The sequence below is a fragment of the Mustela putorius genome, unplaced genomic scaffold (assembly GCF_011764305.1).
Source record: "Mustela putorius furo isolate JIRA1106 unplaced genomic scaffold, ASM1176430v1.1 tig00003937_pilon_pilon_pilon, whole genome shotgun sequence".
Lineage (NCBI taxonomy): Eukaryota > Metazoa > Chordata > Mammalia > Carnivora > Mustelidae > Mustela > Mustela putorius.
In genome coordinates this window covers 6389469-6412161 of record NW_025422082.1, presented here as the reverse complement: position 1 = coordinate 6412161, position 22693 = coordinate 6389469, and the positions used below count along the sequence as shown (strand labels likewise).

The following is a 22693-nucleotide window of genomic DNA, read 5'->3' as shown; positions in this document are numbered from 1 at the left end:
ATTAGAATATAGCCTAAAAATTAGAAACAGCCTAAATATTGAATAATAGGAGAATGATTCAATTCCACCATTAAAAATTTGGTTTTGAAAAAGTTCTAATAGCACAGGAGAATGTTGCTAAGTGGAAAAAAAAAATCAGGACAATGGTGTCTACAGATATAAAATCTCATTATATAACAGCCATCCACAGAAAAGTCTTGGAAACACACCAGAATTAACAATGGCCATCTCTGGGTTACACAAGGCTAATATTTTTCTTCATATTTTTCTGTAATTTCCTAATTTTGTAAGGTGCATATGTTCTAGTTTCATAATGAGAAAACCAACAAGACATTACAAAAAGAAAAGTAACAGTGCTAGGTTGAATGTGGGAATTGCCAAGTCACTACAGGAGAGAATAGCAGTGTAGGAAACAGGGAGGGAGTGAATATAGGGATGGGCCCTGGAGGTGGGGGCAGTCTTGAGCTGGGCTGTTGGGAAGGCAAGGATCTGGACAGGTTAAGTTGAGAGGACATTCCAGGGTGGGAGGGAGAAATGTGAGAGAGAGGGACAGGGCCTTTGGCGCCAAGAGTACAGCCAGTTTGTCCCTGGGTGGTGGTGGTGGGGGGGGTTGTCGTTAGAGATGCTCCTGTCCTCTGTAGCCTCGGTGATAACTTGTATAAGAGGTATTTTATTTCTCTGCCTCTTCATTCCTCAGCTAATAACTCCTCATGCCATCAGAGTGCAGACCCCTCCTCGGCACATCCCTGGAGTAGTGGAAGTGACATTATCTTATAAATCCAAACAGTTCTGCAAAGGAGCTCCAGGGAGGTTCATTTACACAGGTGGGTGAGAAAATGATCCAAGGGAGACAGGCTCCTGGTTCACCTTTGCTCTACTTCCCAGTGTCTCCGCTTTATAATGATTTTACATTTCTAGGTCTTTTTACTAGTGTGAGAAGAATGGACTGAATGATAGGCATTGAATGGGAAAAGTGTAGACTTGGTTTTCAATTTTATTTTATGCAATCAATTTCTGAATAGTCTGGGAGATGATCATGGGAGCTCATTTCATGAGTGCATCTTTATAAATTTGACTCAGCTAGAACCATGCTAGAACAGACTTTTATCTAAGCGATCGGATAAAAAATTAGACCAAGTTGCCAGCTATCACTGAATTTTCTTGAAAAGGGTCTGTAAAAATTGCCCAGTGGTGCTGCAGAATGATTCAAATTACTTTAAAATTTTGTGAAAGTTGGAATTATCTATGATTTCAATTTTTGTTGAAATTTGTTGAATATCTACTTATTCTAGGTGGAAAATATAATGACTTATGAGACACGGTCCCTATTTGGAAATGTAGAAATTTTTAGAGGAGGCAATGTTATATTGCACAGAACAGCTGAGGAATTAGAACATTCAAAATGTTTCGTGTTTCCAATGAATGGAATATGAGTTACAGAAAGACAGAGTTTAGTGTGGACTAGGGTAGACAGAAGGGTTTTCAAGGAGGAGGTGGAAATAAAAAATTATTTCTAAGGGTGGGGAGGATTTGAATAGTTGGAGAAGAAGGAAGAATGTCCTAACTGGGAATCTCATGTGCTAGAGCCCAGTGGGTAAGGTGAGCATGTGTCTGAAGGAGAGAGGGCTGGTTTACAGCTGTGGCAATGTACTTGGGTAGAACTTAGACCACAATTCAGCCCACATGAGCGAGGAATGGGAGGGAAGGAAAACATAAAACAGCCTAAAAGCCCTGTAGGGTACCTAGAATGGTCAAATTCAGAGATGGTAAATCAAATGGTGGTGCTCAGGTGTTGGGGTAGGGAGAGTGGGAGTGATGTTTAATGGGAACAGAGTTTCAGTTTTGTGAGATGAGAAGTTCTGGAGATTGGTTGCACAGTGTGAAGGTACTAACTAAACTAACTAAACTATACACTTAGAAATAGCTTTGGATGGTAAATATTATCATGTGTGTTTTACCACAGTTTTAAAAAATGAAAAACAAAACAAAACAAAACACACCACAAAGCTTAGTATGGGAATGAGACTTGATTCGTAAGACCACATCAAGTGTTTCCATGCAATGGAGAGTAACTCAAAGGGGTTCTCGTAACAAACACAAATGCTATTGATATAAAGATTGAGTTAGTCAGGAGAATGATTGAAGACAGGAGGATCAACTAGGACATTGTACTTTGAAGGAGAAAATGAGGGCTATGGACAAAGAAATATATAAACTTAGAAAATATATCAGGGACACTATGAAATTCTAATAATATTTTATAGTGTCTTCTCTCGTTTGGATCCAGCCTCCCCTTCTTGTTTATGTGTAAATGCCTGGTTAGATATCACTGAGGGTAGATGGAGGAGGGTAATTTTTAGGTATATTTATTTAAAATTTCATCTTTGAACTTTCTCTCTTGAGATAGATGCATCTTGGTTGGGTTATAGTGTGTGTGTTTCTATGGAAGATGCCATTGTAATCACAGTAAAATATTTACTGCTCTAGCCCCCAAAAGGACATAGTTTATTCATTCATTTAAATGAGTATTTATGACGTGCCTAGTACCATGGGCTGGCACAACTCTAGGCTCTGAGATATAGAAATGGGCAAGATAAAATCCCTCGTCTTGATAAAACTTATTTTTTAGAGGGGAAGACAGATAACACAGAAAATAGATGATATAATTTCAACAGTAATAAGTAAGGGATAGAGAATGAGGGGGGCTTTGGGAGCAGTGGTCAGGGAGGGTCTCTGAGGAAGGGACACTGAATGGAGACCCATATTACAGGTGTGGAAATCTGTCCCCCTGCCTCCATATCTTTCTGACCTTTTCTCCTCTGCATTCACATTGTCTTCCTTCTGTGCCTGGAACTCTCCAGGGTTGTGTTTCTCTTTGGTTCACCAGTGTTCTCTAGAATAGACTGACTGTCAGTGAATTGGGGGTGAGTGTCCCAGGCAGAGGACCGATTATAGCCTGAGAGGTGGGAATAAGCCCGGCATCATCAGGAAAGGGCATGAATACCTCTGGCCAGAGTGGTGCTGGTGGGGAGGAGATCAGTGGGAGATGAGGGAGGAAATGCAGGTCGGGCAAGGGGTTTGGATGGGAAGACACTGTGGATGTTGAGTAAGGGAGCAATCAGCATCCAGACAAGATTTGAAGCCACAGGGCTGGAGGAGATGGCCCCAGAAGAGAGTGGCACTACAGGATGGAAGAAGTCTCAAGATGGCACCTCAGGAGCTCCAGGATATAGGGCTCAGCGTGACAGGAGGAGCCAATGAAGGTGATTGAGAAGAAGTGGCTGGTGGGGTAGGGGGGAAGCAGGAGTGTGGGCAGTCCCTGAGGTTAGGTGAGGAATGGGTCTCACTTTGGGATAACTTCCACTTCTAGGGCTCTGGCATCTCTGTTTTAACTACCCACTGTATATGGATGACCATCTGGGCTGTGAGGAGACAGGTAGGACAAACCAGGTTGCAACCAATCCTCACCTCTCTTCTAAAGTAATGAAAGATACTCAGTGAGGCTGTGGACGTGTGGAGCCTGGTGTTGTGTGCACGTGCACGCACATGTGTGTATACATGTGAAAACTCTCTCTGCAGCACAGGTCCTCACCCTTGGCTGCACTTTAAATCACCAACACCTGGGCCCTAGACCAAGCAGCTCTGAATCTCTGAGGGCAGGACCCACATATCAGTGTACTTGATCTATTCATTCAACAAACATCAGTTCTAAATTATGCTCAAGGCACAAAATCAGTAATTTCAGTATGCATCTAGCAGCTTACAGTTCTAGAAGGGGAGATAGACACCTGGAGATTATGATAATTGGATTAAGTCCCATATGAGTTATAAATGCAAGAAGCACTGAGCAAGGAGTGGCTGACTTTAGGGACTCAGTGACGGCTTTCTGGAGGAGGTGACAAAAGAGTGACATTTCTACAGCGAAGTGGGAATTTGCCACACAGAACAGAGGAGACCATGATCCACAGTTTGTGGAGACAAAGCGTCTGGTGAAAGGGGAGCCCACATAACCATGAAAATAATAGATACTATGCTACTTGTAAATTCAAAGAATTATAGAGATGGTGAGACATTGGAGGTCACCTGATCAAACTCCCTCTTTTGCAGATGGGAGAACTAAGACCCAGGCAGAAGCAACTTGTTCACAATTGTCCATTGAAATCAAGGTGGAATTAGAACAAGGACTCAGGTCTTTGGCCATCCTGCCTGGTATCTCTTATTTAGCAATTATTGTCAGCAAATATCTCTGTTTTCCTGACGTGCTGAAATTTTATTGACTTATTCATGAAGCAAATGTCAGCTGAGCCCACCCACCATGCTCAGCTCTGTGCTGTGTGCTGGGAACACTATAGAGGAGTCAGACCAGCAGGATATAGTGATGTGAAGATGAACTACTTGGGCTCTAGGTTTGGGCTTCTTGGATGCCTCTAGTTCTTAAATCTCGTGTAAGAGACTTAACTTCTTAGTTTCCCCATCTGTAAAATGGGCCATCTATCTCACAGGACTGTGGTGAGACTAAATAATATTGTGCATACCAACAGTGGTGTTTGGCTCTCCAGGGAAAAGTGGTGAGGAGGAAGCGGGAGGGTGGTATTTGCTGATTTCCATGGTGCAAATACTCTGACTATGGCTGATTTCAAGCTACCAGTATGACATGAGCTGGCTCACATAATTTCTGAACTATTAACAACCTGCTGTCACAGGCTGGCAGAATCCAAGTCTAGAGCACCTCTTCATGTAAGTACTTAGGATAGACAATGCCTGTATCTTACTATTCAAGGGTATTTATTATTAATAATATTCTTATGATTACTATTGGGTAACCAGCATGGAAACTTCTTCTATTAGGGTTATTACCATGGAAACTTGAACAAGTAATTACAAATGTGATGAGTACTAAAATGAAGTTATACAAGATGCTGGGAATATACACCTGGGAAATCGAACCTTCTTAAACTAAGATAATGGGGAAGGCTAAGAATAGTGCAAACACAAGAGACAGAATGTGCAAAGGCCCTGGAGTAAGAAAGGACATGGGGTATATATGATGGCTACTATGAACAGGGCAGAAAAAATGAGTTAAAGCACGGTTGGTCTCAAACTGGAAGGGAGGGTTGGGACCTGCTTGTTTGGCTCTACCCTAAGGGCCGTGGGGGGCTATTGGACTATTTGAAAGCTGGGGAGTGCAATGATCAGATTTGCCTTTTAAAAGGTCATTCTGGTTGAATTGCAGAGAATGGCCTTGGAAGCCAGGGTAGATTCAAGGAGGTCAGTCAGAGGCCAGTATGGTGTCCTCAGCCAGAAATGATGGCATCTTGGACTAGAATACTGGTAGTGGGGACAGGCAGAAGGGGTTGGAAGCTAGGGGGTCACACTGGCAGTGCTTGATGATGGATTGGATGGGATGAAGGTTGAGGGAGGAAGGGGAAGAAATGCCTCTCAGGTTTCAGGTTTGAAAAATTGGGTGGGTATAGTGTAGAAAGTGATTTTTAAAAAGGTATAAATTGCTAAGGGAGTTCAGAGGAAGGACAAAATACTTCCAGCTGGTGGAGAGGTGGGAAGATTTAATATTGTAAAGATGTCAATTAATGCATAAATTTAACACAATGCCAATCAAAGTACCAACAAAATGTTTGGGGAAAATTTACAAGAGTTCACCTGGAAAAATAAAGGTGTTAAAATAGGACCCCTCATTCTGAAAAATGAGAGGGCCATGCCCTACCAGACTTAAAACTATTTTGAGTAATTAGAAGAATATGGGGCTTTGGAGGTACATGTAGAAATGTTATTCAATGGAAGAGAACATTTAAAAATAAACAGTTCTCATACACATTAATGATATAAACACCTAAACATGTGTATAGGTGAGAAGCCATCCCAGTCAATGTGGAAAAGATGGAATGTTTAACAAATGGTATCAGATCAACTAGCTAAGTATCCAAAAAAAAAAAAAAGTTAGATAGCTAATTTTATATTATAAACTAAAACATTTGAATTAAGTCTTTTAATTAAAAATGTACACATTTGCAAAATATTGTTATTATAATCTGGAGCCTTACTAACCTTGACCCCAGGGAAACCATCAAGCATAAATCTATGATTATGTAAAAAGAAAATTTTCGCATCTTGTGGTGATGGTCATTAAATCAAAAGGAAAAGGACAAAGTGAGAACATATTCATTACGTGTGACATATTGTCTTACGTGTAAAGAGATTCACTCATTTGTTCAGCAAAAGCTTATTTTATGCCTATATTTGTCAACAACTAAGTTATGCATTGCAGATAAAGAGGTGAATGTTAGATATCTCACAAATTAAAAAGAAAAAGAAGTATGTAAATCAAAAGCTAGCAAGGAATATCAGGAGTTAATTCAGTAAGGAATTTAACAGTAAACATTTTTTAAAATCCCAATCACATTAATAAACAAATACATGCAAATTAAGACAAAAGGATGACATTTCCCCCCCATTAAGTTGGCAAAGATTTTCTTTTTTAACAAATGAAAATCTCCAAATTGGCAAAATAGTAGAAAGTGGGAACTTTCTAACATATTCCTGTAGGAAGGTAGAAGGCTCTAGGAGAGTATCTCGATGGTACTAGCTTTAAAAATGATTTTTATTTATATCAATGTAATAACATTAAAATCACCATTCAGAAAAACGTATATACCCTTTGACCTAACAATTCTGCTTTTTTGGAACGTATACTTAGGAAATCACTGGGTTTGCCTGAAGGCTGTTCATTGGAGCACTGTTTGTGGTAGTGAAGAATTGAAAATATCCTTAGTGTCCATGAGGGGACTCGTTAAATAAACAGTGAACAATCCTTATACTGAAACACTTTTTGGACACTAAAAGTAGTGCTGTGAATGGATATTTAGTTGCATGAAAGATGTCTGTGATAGAAGTTTTTAAAAAACTATATGCACAGTATGGTCCAATTCATATATATATGAAAAAAGAATAGCTATAAGTAAGATATAGAAACCTGCATATGAAGGCACTACCAATAGTGGCTTCTAGATGTTGGTATTATTATTTGTTGTTTAAACTTTGCTTACTTATATGTATTATTTTCTGAAAAAATTAATTAATAATGAAAGAAAATGTGGTGTAAAAAATTAGTGTCCCACATATTGAAATACTGAAACAGCATACATTGGTAAACTTGATTCTTTAGGTACAGAAAGAGTATTTCCAGCCCAGGAAGCAGTGAAGCTTCTTCCTGAAGACTGCTTTGGAGAAGGAAGGACCATGGGAGGCAGTTAAGGGTGAAGAGGGTGGGGAAAAGTTATACATTCTTTCACAAGCAGAGAAGAAAATAAAAATACAAACACTCTCAAGGATAACTTGGGAGGCTGGTCATTCCCTCTAGAAACTTGCATGTGAGCCAAATGCAACTCAGATCGGTAGAGACACCTGGCGAATATTACTCAGGGAGGGTCCCAAGCACTAGAGGGAATGGATTGGTGATCTCTAGTCTGGCCCACTCAAGGAGAAGCAACCGGCATGGAAACCACTTTACAATCCATTGGGGATCTTAGTCCAATAACTGGAAAGGCAGTGGCTTTCCTAGGTGACTGGAGGTGGGGCTTTTCTTCGAGCTGAGGCCTACCTTTTCTGAGCCTGGAGAATCCCGGCCTTCTCTTTCGTGGGGGGCGGGGCGAGGGGGATGGGCAGAGAACTTGTGAGGGTCCAGCCTGCTTGAGCCACACGTTCTGAGCCTCAGAACGTGCTCAACTGCAGGACAGAGTATCAGAAACCGCCATATCCATCTGCCGATGGATGGGTACATTATCCAGTCTGGATACACTATCCAGACCAATACTCTGCTCCATTGGTCAGGTGGAAAATATCATCTTGATTCCAGAGGAAAAGAAAATTTTGAGAGGTCTTGAGAGCTTTAGTGGGGACAAAGTGAGCACCAGCGGGAGGGTGGCGTCTGAGAGGAGGATTCACCAGACTCAGCCAGAAAACCTGCTTTCAGATGACAGCAGGAGCATCAGTGACTTGTTTGTCCTTTTAACAAGTCACCTAACCTCGCCGAGCCTCATTTTCTTCATCTGTAAAGCTCTGGTACTAATTATATTATTACCCATAGGTGTTTCCCCAATTTGCCTGAGTATGAGAATCATGCTTGGCTCCATTCCAGACATACCAAATCATATTCTTTTGGGAGGGTCTAAGAATTTGTATTTTAAACAAAGAAGGGAGTTTGAGAAACCTGAGTCCTGCTCATCGGGACGTTGTGGAGATGTTCTGGCTGGTAAAGCACTCTGCACATGGGGCAGTTCCTAAGAGACCGAGTCATCCCATGGTGAGCGCAGTATTTCTTCTTAAGTGGAACTTTCTAGAAGGAGACTCAAAAAGCAAGAGGTGGGAAAGGAGGCTCGCAGATCCAACCATTGATTGTTCCTGTATCCAAGGATACACCACCACAATAAACCCAAGCCTATTAAATGTAACTTACCTGTATAATTAGCCAAAACGCAGTAATCAGTCCCCATGGCTGTTGCTGCCAAGTACAGCATAAACAACATCAGGGCCCTGAAAAACAACACATTTTCTTCACACGTGTGACTTTGCAGGTCTATTTTCCTCCAACCATAGTTTGCTAAAGTGCAGCTTGCTGCTTCAGCACTGAGAGATCCACATGAGAATATAACACCTCTGAGAAGGTCTGCTTGGAGACCTAGAGGTGGTAGGTATGCCAGCCTGGGCGCCGAGGAGAGAGGGTCCTCTGCTTTCCTCGAACACTTCTCCACAGAGAACCGGCAGGGCAGAAAAATAATCCTGGTGGGGCACCCAGTGGGTTCATGGTCATTGGCTGTGCGGGCTTGCTTGGCTGTTTTGAGGATGCAGGAAGAGAATGTCTGGAGCATGCATTTCTGGTGGAATGGCCATTGTGTATAATGATAAAATCTGCCCACTGTACCCCCACCCCCCGCCCCCCGAGACCAGTGTAAAGCCAGGATGTATGTGGCCATGGCAGGTCACTGAGTGTGTGGGGGTAGATGAGCACAGCTTTTCAGTATTATTCCTATGGCTCTTTGCAGAGTCTGGTTGAAACATTTGATTGTTGGTTAAGAACTCTCCTGCAAGTTCTGTCATCAGGTGGAACTCATAAGAAAAAAAAATGATGATAGTAATTCAGTATTCCCACCTGTCATTGTTTGAGGAGGTAGGGCCAGGCTCTGTCTCATGAGCTCCTGTCATCACTGCCTTTCCTCACTGCCATGGTTCTTTTAGTATATCCACTTTAGAGATAAGAATCCTGTGGCCTGAGGTCAGCAAGTTAGGTGCAGTCATAGTGGTCTACTTCCAAAGCTGCTCTCTCCACCACTGATCTGTGCTACTTACCAATCCCGTGTAGCTTCATAGGAGAAATTAAACAAAGCCTATCTGTTTGACTTCACCCAGTAGTTTTACCTGCAAATGCCAATGGCCTTGGCTCTCTGGTTGTTCTTCTAAGGAAATGCATAGGAAACAGGCCTGGCCAGTGAGCCCGGAGGGGGCTCAGAGGATGCCTTGCCTGGTGTTCCACATTGCAAAGTGGGATGTTTCTATTATGTGATAGGCTGGGAACTTCTGAGTGCCTCAAGTTCCCTGGAAGGCATAGAAACTCTCCTGTCCATGAGTAACTGAACCTGCGGAAGGCAAAGGAGTACTAGCTCCACTCTGTTATTAACAGAACTCAGCGCCAGGATGGAAGACCATGACCAAGACTAAAGGCCTTGGTCTGAGCCCCAATATTCCTGCAAGTCACTTAACCATTCTGTACCTCGGTTTTCTGAGTGAACAAAACAGGAAGGTATTTCTCTTACAGGGAAAATGAAATGATAGATACACAAGTGCATTATGGACAGAAATTAAAAACTACAAGTCTAGTTCACTACTGTCAGCATTTGGCAGAGGCATACAGTTCCTGGGATGAGTTCTAGGTGGCTTTGCCCTCATCACTGTTGGATGGAGTATGGATGTTTTTGCATGTCTCCCCTTCTATAAGAGGCTTCTTGAAAGACCTACCATACTGTGCCCTTAATATCTGGATGTAGTTAGAAATGAGGATTTTGTCAGTGATGAAGAAGGCCAAGGCAACCTGAGAACATGGCTCTGTAGGTGAAGTGAAGGGAGAACGGGTTTTCAGTGGAGAATGAAAGAAGGAGCAAGAGATGCTCACTTGGCCAGATGAGCCCAGGTGCACACGGAAGAGCTGCTTGTCAAGGTGTGTGGTGGACCTTAGAAGCTGGCAAATGAGAACTAGTGGAGACACTGAGAAACCAAAGAATCCATGTCAACTAACCTCCTCCCCCAAAGATTAGAAAACTTCTTATCTTTTACTCTAGCACAAGCAAATGCATTTGATTACACACCCCTGTTTATTATTTGGGGGAAAGGGTTCATAAGAAAATGACCAGGAACAGGCAGCAGTTTGGAGGAGAAATGGGAGGCCTAGATTTTTCCACAAACCACCGGATCATACCCTGAACAGTCTTGTTCCCGAGGCTCGGTGTGGGGTGTGGGGTCTTCTTTGCATAAAGCTTCTGTGGACAGGTGTGCATGCAGGACTGCAAATGTTAATAGCTCAGCTACTTCACATTCCTTTCTTTTTTTCTTATAATATTACCCTGATTGAAAAAAATCCCATTTAAGAAACGAATCTGATTTTGAGTTAAAAATACCCCATTCAAACATCAAAAACTGGCCTGAGTACAATTGTTCCCCATTCACACTGGAAACAGCTTGACTCAACAGCCCTCCTGGTAGCCCGTAGTTTTACTGAGGTTGCTTCTACCCTCACCTCTTGTGAAATCCAGATTCGTCCTCCGGCTGAGTCTGAAGAATGATGTCTCCGTTGGAAGCCCCAGTATAGGGGGCTGGTGTTTCACCGGAGACATCCCAGCCCCTTAATGGCCTGGTGATCTCGGCTATAATATTCTAAATACACATTACCGAGGGCAGGAGCACATTCATAACTGCTCCATTGTGGCATTTAGATTTACCCTTGAAATTTATCTTTAATTTTTACAGTTGTCTCCTTAACCATGTATATTACTCCCTTCTTCAAACAATCTGTCTTCCTGCTGCAGTTTTTCTTGAAGCCAAAGCGTAATTAAATATTAAATTAATATTTCATTTTAAATTAAATATCAAAAGCTTCCGTCTAATCTTTCACTTGTGCACTGCTGGTTCTCACCTCGTGTTCTTGTTCCTGTATCCACAAAGGCAGGTGCCGCCTCTTAATAATGTGTTCCTATATTATCTTTGTCCTTTTTTTTTAATTGGTGACACTGAACTTTTGCTGCATTGAAATAAACGGATGTAGGGAAAGATTTCAATGTAGCAAAGGTTAACAACAACATAATTCAACAGCCTATGATTTCAACCCCACCCATCTCCACTTCTCGCAGAATTTCACTGTGCCAAGTAGGTAATTGTCTTAGAATCATATAATGCAAGAGCTCACAAGGGATCTTAGAGGCCATTTAGCCCAACTGTTTGTCTCTGCAGGGAGATAAACCAAAGTCCACCAGGCCTTGAAGGTGATGAATGGTCAGTCAGGAGTGGGATGTAAAGCAGATCCCAGGCCAGACCAGTTTTTATCTCCTTGGACTATCAGATGCTGTGAAAAAATAGAACTTGAGAGCATTAAAATGCTAATTGAACATAGGCTCTGCATGCTGGACCCATAAGCACTAGGGAAGAAGGTAGACAATTAGACAATGAAATTGGGAGGAAGTGGTGGGAGAGACAGAGGAAAGCAGTCAAAGCACAAAGAAGGCAGACCTTACAGGAATCAATGTGGAGACTCAAGGCTCTTTGAAGACATGGATCCTGGGGGGAAAGCAGAATAGAGAAGTCCCAGAAGTAACATGAAGGCAAGAGCTGGAGTCTGTATATCTGAATTCTTCCCAATGCTAGATTGCTCTACACCTTCCTGGCCTGCTACCAGAGTAACTGTCTTTGACCAGAGCCACACAGAGAGGCATTCCTGATGCATGGTTTCTCCTTTGCTTATTTATCAAAGTCCATCTTCTGATCTGGTGTTTGTCTGGCAGTCACATTATATAGATTTTAGGTTTTTTTAGGCAGGATCCTTTTCCATTGTTTTCTTTATTATTAGAGAAGGATAAGATTTCAAGTTAGGACTGGAGAGAGCCTCTGGTTCTGTGGGCTAGACCCACATGGTCCTCAGGGTACCATGGGCTTTATGCATACCTGATGAAAGTGAAGATCCTTTGCTGCAGATGAATGCACATATGTGCAAACATACAGCTAGGCTCTGACTTCTGGAATTTTCTTGGCTTCTTGATGGCCATCCATTCACTCCATGATGATCCTAGGCTCCAAATAGACACTTACTAGTGAGAAAAGCTGAAATCCAGGCCAAAATCCCAGAGCAACCACCCAACTGATCACTCAGATGTTCCTTCACTCCATCATCTTATTTGTCTCATCTCAAATTTTTACAAAGGAATTTGATCAGCCTTTGATGCTGCCATTTTTGTGACGAGTACTCCTATTGGTCAGGACATAAATGATCCTGACTGCAATGTCAATGCTGTCTTTGTTCAGGGTTGACCAGAACTCTTAACAAAGAGTCCCCTTTACATATTAGCCCGTGTCCCCTATATTTTTGGGAAACAAGTAGAGGTGTTAGCTAGAGTAAGCGTTATCTGGTCTCTGTGCCTCCTCTTAAGGAAAAAAAAAAAACATATAGAATTTATACATCTCACCAGCCTCTTGGGAAAATTAATATTGAACACCAGCCAGTTTTTTTTTTTTAAATGAGTAGTTCCCAGTACATATTTTTAGTTAAATACTATTTACTTATAAAATAAAACCTTTACACATTGCTTAAACTTTATATCTGTTTGCTGGGTCCAAGATATGTAAGTAACCTCATATATTATACCCGCAATCAAAATGAGAAATGACACATAAGATCCTGGCTCTCAGGAGAAATATTATGAAATCTCAAGGTATTGATGAAAGTTTTTCCAAGGCTGATCCAAATGGGATTTAGATTCTGTGGCAGTTGAAATGTGTATTATTAAACTCCTTAAGCAAACCCGAATGACTCCCAGTGGAGGATTAAGACATTCTATGTATAGCAAAGACGAAATTCTCATGTCTGAGTTTTCTCTATTGAATTCCCCCTTGATTAGCTTCTGTAATATTTAACTTCATGCCATGCCATAATTATTTAATAAAAGGTAAATATAAATTATATTTCAGTGGGGATATGACCTTTTACCTTAATGTTATGTTACTAAAGAAAGACATAGATAAATAGAGCCTATAGATCGAAGCGTATTTTTAATTTACTCTGTTTTTGCCTTGCTAGCACTTCTCTGTGTCCCTGTCAGCCAAGGGCTTGGCAGCACTTCACAGCACCCCCCCCCCCATGTGGTAGGAAAGGTTGTAAATTCACACTGATGATGGCGGTTAATGATCTGGTCGGCCCTTAGAGGCAGTCTTGGTGCTGGTCTTGGGCACCTCATTAGCTAATTGAGGTTTGCTTGGCTCACACCAGGCCTGAAATATCAGAGAACACCCAGGGAGGTTGGGGGGTGGGGGTGGTAGATGGAATGAAATTGGGATTCAACATGAGGCTGAATATGTAGGATGCAAAAAGCAACTGGTCAGTTGGGAAGTCAGTTTGGAACCAAAGTCAAAGTTGTCCAACCTCATCTCCATGTTTTGAAGGCTAAAAACTGTAAGGATTGACTGACTTTCCTTCTTATGGTTTGGTATTGACTAAATGGTTTCGACTTCACGGTTTGTATTTCAAGAGAGCGCATGATTAAATGAAATCGTGTGTGCACGCGCATGAGATTTTTTTTCCCTGTCTGTATAGATGACAGCGTGTTTTTACCATTGTCCTCTGGGGTACACCGCCCATCCCACTGTTTGCGCTATGAAGTCTGGCAGGGGCCTGCCAAAAAACGCTCAACATCAGAAATAGATGAGTATGCCTAGTCTACTTACTCATTTTAAAACACGAGTTGCTAAACCAGTGAGGTCAAGGTAGTCTGCTATTTCGGATTTGGGTTGGGACTGAGAACCTGAGAACGGGAGGGCAGGCAAGATAAACCAGACATTATCCATGGGAACAACAGTGGGTACAAATGTGGGATCAATTCTGTGAAAGAGAAAGCACCATCTACATCCCACTTCCCCGTGCTGATTAAAGCCTGGCTTTAGAGAATTCATCTGCAAGCAGCAGGAAGGACAAGGGATAATGAGATTAGTGGTGGTCATGGGGAGACCCCTGGAGCTCTAGTGAGAGGGAGTGAGAGCTTGCTTGGGGGAGTGGTTGTGCAAATGGGAAGAAAGGACAAAGACAGTAGTGGAGACCAGAGGGGCCTTGGAGGGGTTAGATAGTCTGCCTCAGGGGATAGTCCCTTACCTTATAGCCAACATATTGTGAGCACACCCCTATCTATCATTTCCATTTTCTCCATGTAAGAAAATCGGTACCCTACGTAATGAAATAGTGCCTATTTGAAAAAAGACGAGGCAATGATTGATTTAGAGCATTTTGTCACTAGGTCTGTTGGCCATGCAGCACGGGGAGGGGGGGGCAGCTTTTTATGCTTGCTGATTGATACCACATGGGGCCCTTCTCCCATACTCCGTGATTGAGAAGTCAGGCAACCCGGCAGGGCTGAACTTTGCAGATCTGCAGCCCTTTGCTAGAAGCTGAAGAGGAAGCATGGGGGATGAGTGGGTGCAGGAGTGTGGGTGGAAGGAGATGGCATGGCCACTTTTCAACACTCTTCTCTGCTCCTCACCAGCTCAGAGCAGAGAGGTAGGCTTTGGCCCAGGCAGCTGTTGGCATATATAGATAGGGCTTGGAACAACATCTCTAATTCAGCAGAAAAAGTTAAAGCGTAGGCCTTGGAGTTAGAGAAACGAGGGTACAAATTCCACCTTTACTGCCTGGAACTGCATTGAAAATGGAGATAAAACCCAAATTGTGGGATTGTAATGAGGGTTAAATGAGCTAACATATGTAAAAGGCTTAGCACAGTGCCCGTACTATAGCAAGCCTTTGGTAAATTCTAACAGCGGCAGTAACGATTTTCATTATTGAATACAGCCGTGGAAAATACTGTTATTAAAAACAAACAAACAAACAAACTTCAGAAACTGCTGACGTTATAATGCTAAGTGGGGGGAAAAAAAGTTTACAAAATGATTCCAATGATACACGCAGCTATTTTTACATGTGTTCCCGGGTAAAATGGTAATTTGAGTCCAAGTGTTTATTCTGCCCCCAGTCCCAGAATATACCAGAGGATATTTTCAAGAAAACAAAACGACAACAAAAAAGGGAAATCTAGTATTCGTGGTTGAAGCTAGGTTGGTGTCATCAATATTCCAGAAATTCTGTGCTGTTGTACTGGTGGGAGCGGACAGAGTCCTATCGGAGCATGTGTGGAAGCTGGACTCATCGTTCCCTCTAGGCCTCCTCTGTCCCCACGTCTCAGGGTAAAAAACACAGAACACAGACAGAAATTTGATTTTGAATAGAGAGAGCATTCCTAACAATGCTGCATGCAGTGACACTGTCATTTATATGGGAGGAAGACAAAGATACTCTCTTATTTCAAGGGCATGGACAGCATTCAACTCTTTTTCTTACCAACTGGACCCTGATTGCTGGAGGACTGAACCAGAGAAGAACCCAAGAATGGGAAAGTTCTAGTATCACAGGACTCCTGGCTGGGAGAAAAAGTAGTGAAATTAGATATCTCAATTATTGTTAATATAATGGCAAAGCTTAATGTCAATGTGAAAACTAGTTTAAAAGATACAGATCATAGAAGATCTAAAGATAGTAATATTAGCTGAAGAAAGTGACTGACCAAAATGTAAAAGTGGAAAGTGTGAGGTGCAGGAATGAAAGGTGGGCAAAATTCCTTATATGTGGAGGGGCTTATCAGACTCAAATAATTAGAAATATTTTTAGAAAAATCTGAAAGTACTACTTTCAATTAAAATAGGATGTGTATCTTTCCCGTTACTAGAGAAAAATATATTCACTAAAAAACTATCAGAAAGATACAAAGATACAAAGAGAATGTGGAAGGGTAAATTTAGAGCAGAATGTGGAAGGGTAAATTTAGAGCAGCAATGTTAGATAATAGGGTCAAAGAGATACATTACATAATGCACTTAAAGCCTTACCCATGGAACACAGAAAAAATTCATTTGCACTAATACATAAAAAACATAAATTCCAAAAGACAGATATTCTGAAGGACACCTTTTTGAATCCAATGCAATGAACTAGAATAACTAACTAATATCCAGGCATCTCAAAATTTTAGGATATTCTCTTCAGAACAAAAGGAAAATAAAATTAGAAATGTGATTACTTAGAAAGTTGCAAAAAACAGTTTGGAGGGGGAAAACCACAAATAGATTAGAAATTTTAGATATCGGTGTAGAATCTGTGCTAGAACATTTAAAATATTGATGAGGTACGTGAGTTTTCTAGAAAAATACAAATGATATTAAGAAGTAAGGAATGACCCTAAGGTTTCTGATTGGCAATCTGATGGATGATGGCTATTCTCTCAAAGTCAGGTGAGCTTGGGGTATCTTGGGTGGGAGGAGTCTATGAGCCATCCCGGGGGAAATTTCCATCCAATACTTGGAAAGATAAGGCAGAATCTCAGGCAAGCTATCTGGACTAGAGATAAAGATTTGTGACAGTTAGCATGTAGTTTGACATGGAAATCACAGGGGCACTGATGAGATTGATGAAGGAGAACATATAACCAGACAGAAGAGTGGCTTGGTAAATAGGTGTGAGGAGCAGCAGTGCTTGTAAGATGGAGGAAGAGCGGCCCTCAATGTGGACTGAGATGCGTGGCTGGGGAGGTAGGCATGAAACAGGGCAGTACACATTTAGGAAAGGTGTGGGTGGATACATTTCCAGCAGGATAATATTTTCAGTGTCATAACTCACATTTATGATAAGAATGGAAAATTTCTGGGTCACCTGGGTGATCCATTGGATAAGCAATTGACTCTTGGTTTCAGCTCAGGATCATGGGATGGAGCCCCAAGTCAGGCTCCACACTCAATGGAGAGTCTGCTTGGGATGGTCTCTCTCTTCCTCTCCCTCTGTTCTTCGCTATTCCCCCTGCCTCAAATAAATAGATCTTAAAAAAAAAAAAAAAGAATGGAAAATTTCCTCTTCGTTTGACTAAAATATTTTTGGTGACTTTGACAAGAGAAATTTCACAGGGTTCTTTCAAACTTTTAGCCAAGAGATAATGATGATAAAATGTTAGCGTCATTCCCATTCAGAGAAAAATAAGCAAGGATATCCACAATCATCCTCATTTTTAGGCAGTAGGGAACATTTTAGCCAACACAAGAGTGGGATTAAAGAACTAATTGGAATTAATATACAGATAAAATACATAGATGCTGTGAACGTATGATCCTAAGAATGAACAGAAATAATTAATGATATCTGACAGGGGGTTGGTTACAAAATAGCAGATAACTACCATTGGTTAAGAACTTTTCTGTGCCAAGAACTATGTTGGGGGCATTCTATAAGTGGTTCCTTTTAATTTTTACAGCAGACCCATGAAATGGATCTTAAACATAAGTGTAGAGAAATTAATAGTGGAGCTGGAATTCAAACACAAATCAGTTTGACTCTAAAACTGATTCTCTTAATGACTCTGCCATATTCAGCCACCACTCCCCTCACAAGCTGCCTGAACAGACATATAAAAACCAAAAGGGTTTCTAGGCACCAGTAAAACTTGTAGAAAATGTGAAGAGGGAGTAATCATATTTACAAAAAGATGATAAAACATGAAGATGATAAAAACATAGCAAAAAACAAAATAAAAAATAAAAAACTTATTACCTAGATGATAAGCAGTACACATTTTACTGGTAGAGCTAAAGGAGAGGAATTCATATATGTTGGTATATGTATATGCAAATACAAACACATATTGTGTGTGTATGTGTGTGGGCACACACGCACGCATGCGTACTTACTGTGGAATTGGGATGGTCTTTCTACATATAATACCTAAAGACATGTTAGGATATGATATTGTAACATGGTGCCAGAGCATTAAAAATATGAATATGTAAAGTGTTTTTACAAAAAAAAGAAAATGACTAACCCCTAGCAGAAGAATGCAGGAAGTATCAATGAGCAGGTCATAAAAGAAAAAATTAAAATGATCAGCTGGTATAAGAAGCTCTTCAATCTCACTGATTAATAACCAAATAGAAGTGACCACATGCATTGCTGGAGGGAGTATGAATTTATACATTCTTCTGAGAAGTGTTCGACGTGATGTGTGTTAGTCCTTAAATACAGTTTTTGGTCCAGTAATTCTGATTCTTGGAGTTTTCCCATTGAAATCATTAAGGCTATACATGGTGGATAATTATTGCTCTGATTTTTATAATAGTGAGAAACTAAGGATCACGTTAAATGCCAAACATTAAGAAGCCATTTAAATAAATTATAGACCATGTCATGGAAAAATATTCAGGAATTTTAAATAACATTATAAAAGAATAATTAATAAGCTGGGGAAATTTTGATATATTGTTAAATTGATAAAAAGTAGGTTATGTAATGGTGTGAATAGGATGTCTCTGAATAATTTTAAGTATGTGCATGTGTTTAAATCTGAAAAGATATAAGCAAAAATGTTAACCCAGATCATCTCTGAAATGGTGAGGTTATGGATGATTGTATTTTTACTTCCACATTTAAATTTTTTTATAATTCTTTTAAAACAAAAGGCGTTGCTTTGATACTTAGAATAGCAGCAACAAATATTCACAAAACATATGTGCAAAAAGGAAGATTAAAAAGGAAGTACACCCTCCTGTGTTTACTGCTGCCTAATGGGAGTGCAGGTGGTTATTATTTTATCTTTTGCATCTTTTTTCTTTACTTTGATTATGCATTAACTTTGAAACTATAAAATTTAAACAAAAGACTTTTAAGAAGTCGAGGAAGAGGGGCACCTGGGTGGCTCAATCAGTTGGGGGACCTCCTTCAGATCCCAGAGTCCTGGGATAGAGCCCCGAGTCAGGCTCCCTGCTCAGTGGGGAGCCTGCTTCTCCCTCTCCCCCCTGCTCGCGTGCTCTCTCTCACTATCTCTGTCTCAAATAAAATCTTAAAAAAAATAAAAATAAAAGAAGTCGAGGAAGAGAGGAAGGTGAAAGGAGAAGGGGCTCAACTCCAAAAACTCTTCAGCACGGTAGAAATGCGAAGTTAAGTCGTTCATTCATGCCCTGCCTCCCTCATTGTACAACCACTGACATTAAGCACTAAGCACCTCCTATGTGCCCGGCACTGTCTTCCGCAACACAAAGCAAGTATGCATCCTATTTTATGACTCTTTCCGGCTATGGTAGAGCCTGACATCGAATGAATGTACATGTAGCAAACGGTAATTGCAAATTCTGCAAGTGTACTATGCATAAGAACAGGGCTTTATGAGAATAAACTCACAGAAGGTTTGTATATGTATGTATGTAAATATTTGAGAGAATAAGAAAAAGTGATAATTAGGAGAATGAATAGATGATAAAGGTATACTTGGGAAAGAGAAGGGGGAAGGAGGAAAACACATGTAAGGGTAGTTTATTATCTTTATAAAAAACTGGGATATGGTTAATTGTGTAATATTTCTGATTATTTGAGAGTGAGCAGAAAATTTTAAGTTGTGTGCACTTTGGGCAGAAATAATAAAATAAGTGTAATCATCCTGATGTTTTGAAATATCATTCTAGTGCAAAGACATTAAACTACTATGCATTCCAGACTTATAAATGTGAATTAACCAATGTCACCTTTATCCTTAACTAATTGTATTCATTATGTGTCAATTCTCAAATAATACCAGCACCTTTCTATTACCAGTGGAAGACTTAATTAGAGCCTTTGTTTATGGCCATGAAACATACTCAAAAAGAGGACTTTTCTTTTTCAGCATTAAATGAACCCACCATAGACTATGGCTTTCAGAGACTCCAGAAGGTCATCCCAAGGCATCCTGGAGACCCAGAGAGATTAGCTAAGGTAAAAAAACAAAAACAAAAACCTTTTGGAAATTGACAGGTGAAAACCTTATTGTGGGATTTCTGCAAACTTAGATAAATCCAGCAAATTAAGTCGCTTTAAAATTACATTAGGCCCTGAAATTTGGCTAAGCTTTAAGTACACATAAAATATCTTCTAACTCTGAGATATAGTGTGATTAATATCCAAGGGAATAGGAAATCTGAAAATTGGGTCCTATGAAATAGATACACTACAAGTATCCAGCTTATGAAACATTGGCAACTTTATGAAAATAAATAATTGCATAATGGCTTAAAAATGTAAGTTCCCACTCCTTTGTATTTGAATATAATTTTATTCACCCATAATTGCAGGGACACATTAATCTACAGTCATTTATTCATCGAGGAACTACCCTGTATATAGATATTAAATTAAGCAAAAAATGCCTCCATAGAAAATGTCTATGAAGTGTTTTGCTTTTAAGTGAACTTGCTTATAACAATCATATCATAAATCTGGCCCATTATTCTAGCTTTTGTCATTGAAAAATACATTAATTTATTAGCTATTCAATTAATGAGGTGTTATTAAATTTTAACATCTACATTTGCATTTTGAGCACACAAATTATCATATGCCATGTTCTCTTTTCTGTACTGTGAGTAAAATTCAAGTACCACATTTGCTTCTGCATCACACCTTCATTTTCCTCTTGGAAAAATCCCCAGCCCCACCATTAAATTAGATGATATCTGGAAAGTAGGTTAATAGCAATTTAAAAGGCTGTTAAAAACAGGAGGTAGAAAAGACACAATGAGACGAAAGGGATTACTGATTACTAATTCTCTCTGGTTAAAGTGAATAGGGGGAAATATTATTGAAAGAATTCATCTTTATTAGAATAAAATTTTGCAGAAGGCACTGCCAAGATAATTTCAGTATTACGAACAACTCCTTGGCAAGCAGCTAAACTCAGGTCAGTCAATCATTCTAAGAATTTTTGGTTAATTAGAGTACCAGATTCTTTAATGGAATGGTCTGAAAGTTTTTAATGGCACTTCCATGACTTAGTAATTTCAACCAACTCCATCTTTCATCTGGTCATTTTTTATTTTGGTGGCGCAATCATGGATGGAAGGAACCGTTTTGGTCTAGATGGATTCTGTGTACATATGTATTTAGAGAGGGATTTATATGTGCAGTTACATTCTGCCTGTCAAACCAAATAGAGGACCTCATAGCCAGTTATTTATATTTTAGGGATGACATCTGGACTTTTTGTTTTTATACATAATTTTCATTTGAGTTGGCCATTTGCGGGTTTTACCTTTGCTTCTTCCTCACCCCTTCTGCTTTTTTTTCTAGGAGATGCTATTGAAAAGAGCGGCGGATCTAGTGGAGGCCCTCTATGGCACCCCACACAATAACCAGGTTAGATGCTCCCATCTTACACTGTTGAGTATGACTCTTCGCGCTGCCTAAAAATGTTCACCTCCACCTGCCATTTTCCAGGACATCATTTTGAAGCGAGCTGCAGACATTGCTGAAGCCCTGTACAGCGTCCCCAGGAACCCCAGCCAGCTCCCAGCTCTCTCCAGCTCCCCGGCTCACAGTGGCATGATGGGCATCAATTCCTACGGCAGCCAGCTTGGGGTCAGCATCTCAGAGTCAACACAGGGAAATAATCAAGGTACTACCCTTTCTCCGAGTCGAAATTCCAAACATCCTATCCATTTACAAGGTTGGTTTTGCTTAAGCAGAGGGAGGTAAAGCTTGATTCGTATACCATCAAAGAAGCATGTCCCCAGATAAGCAGTACCATCCTATATTGGATTATCTCAACATGATAGGTGGTGTTTTGTGAGATTGGGGGGCTATTTTGGGCCCAGTTGGGACCCTTTAATTGCAAATATTTAAGGTTAAGATGAACTGTGATTAACTTCAAAGGGTTTTGACTTCCTGAAACTAGACTTACAGGTGTAGTTTGATGAAAATGTGCAGTTCTGCTATTGTGATTATCATCTTCGACAGTGGAAGGAAGATGAGTCATTGCCATTGTCATTTGTTATGCATGACCCTCTCTTCCCAGCAGCAGAGGCAGAGTGGTTCGGTTTCCTTTAGTGACTTCTGTTTGTGTATCGTCTCATTTGCAAATGCAGAGCAGCACACTTTACAGTTATCTGTGCTTTTCACACATGAAGTATATTGCGTAAAGATTTTTGTCACTGAGGTTGATTTTACTAAGGGGCTAAGTTGATCACAAATCATTTTTTTATCATTTTTAAAAATTAAATCATAAATTTCCTAAGGATGTCCCTAACCTTGGCATAGTTGTATTTCCAGTTTCATTCATCCACTGGAAGGGAAGTCCTCATTCTCATGACCAGGGTGAGTTTTTCTTACAGCAGGGTGCGTGCAGACAGATGATTGCCTTTTTTTTTTTTCCCCCTTCAAATTTAAAAAAGAGCTTTTCAAAAAATAGCTTTAGGGACTATTACCTGAACCGGGTTATTTCAGGATGGGTTGGGTGGTCTCTCCGTGCCAGGGTTTTGGAAGTATGGAGAGGACTTGTTCCTTCCCCATTCCTCCCACAGACCAGATCTCCCTATACTC

At 40.5% G+C, this 22693-nt stretch overlaps 1 protein-coding gene across 1 annotated transcript in view; it reads left to right on the top strand.

Annotated features, from left to right (window-relative positions):
- The window catches only part of EBF2 (EBF transcription factor 2), a 194742-nt gene that overhangs the window by 154835 nt on the left and 17214 nt on the right, over positions 1–22693 (top strand). Inside the window, exons 10-13 of the mRNA XM_004763239.3 lie at positions 698–824; positions 20007–20095; positions 21446–21511; positions 21593–21770. Of these exons, the coding sequence (XP_004763296.1) occupies positions 698–824; positions 20007–20095; positions 21446–21511; positions 21593–21770 (460 nt within the window). The remainder of the gene's footprint in view (positions 1–697; positions 825–20006; positions 20096–21445; positions 21512–21592; positions 21771–22693) is intronic.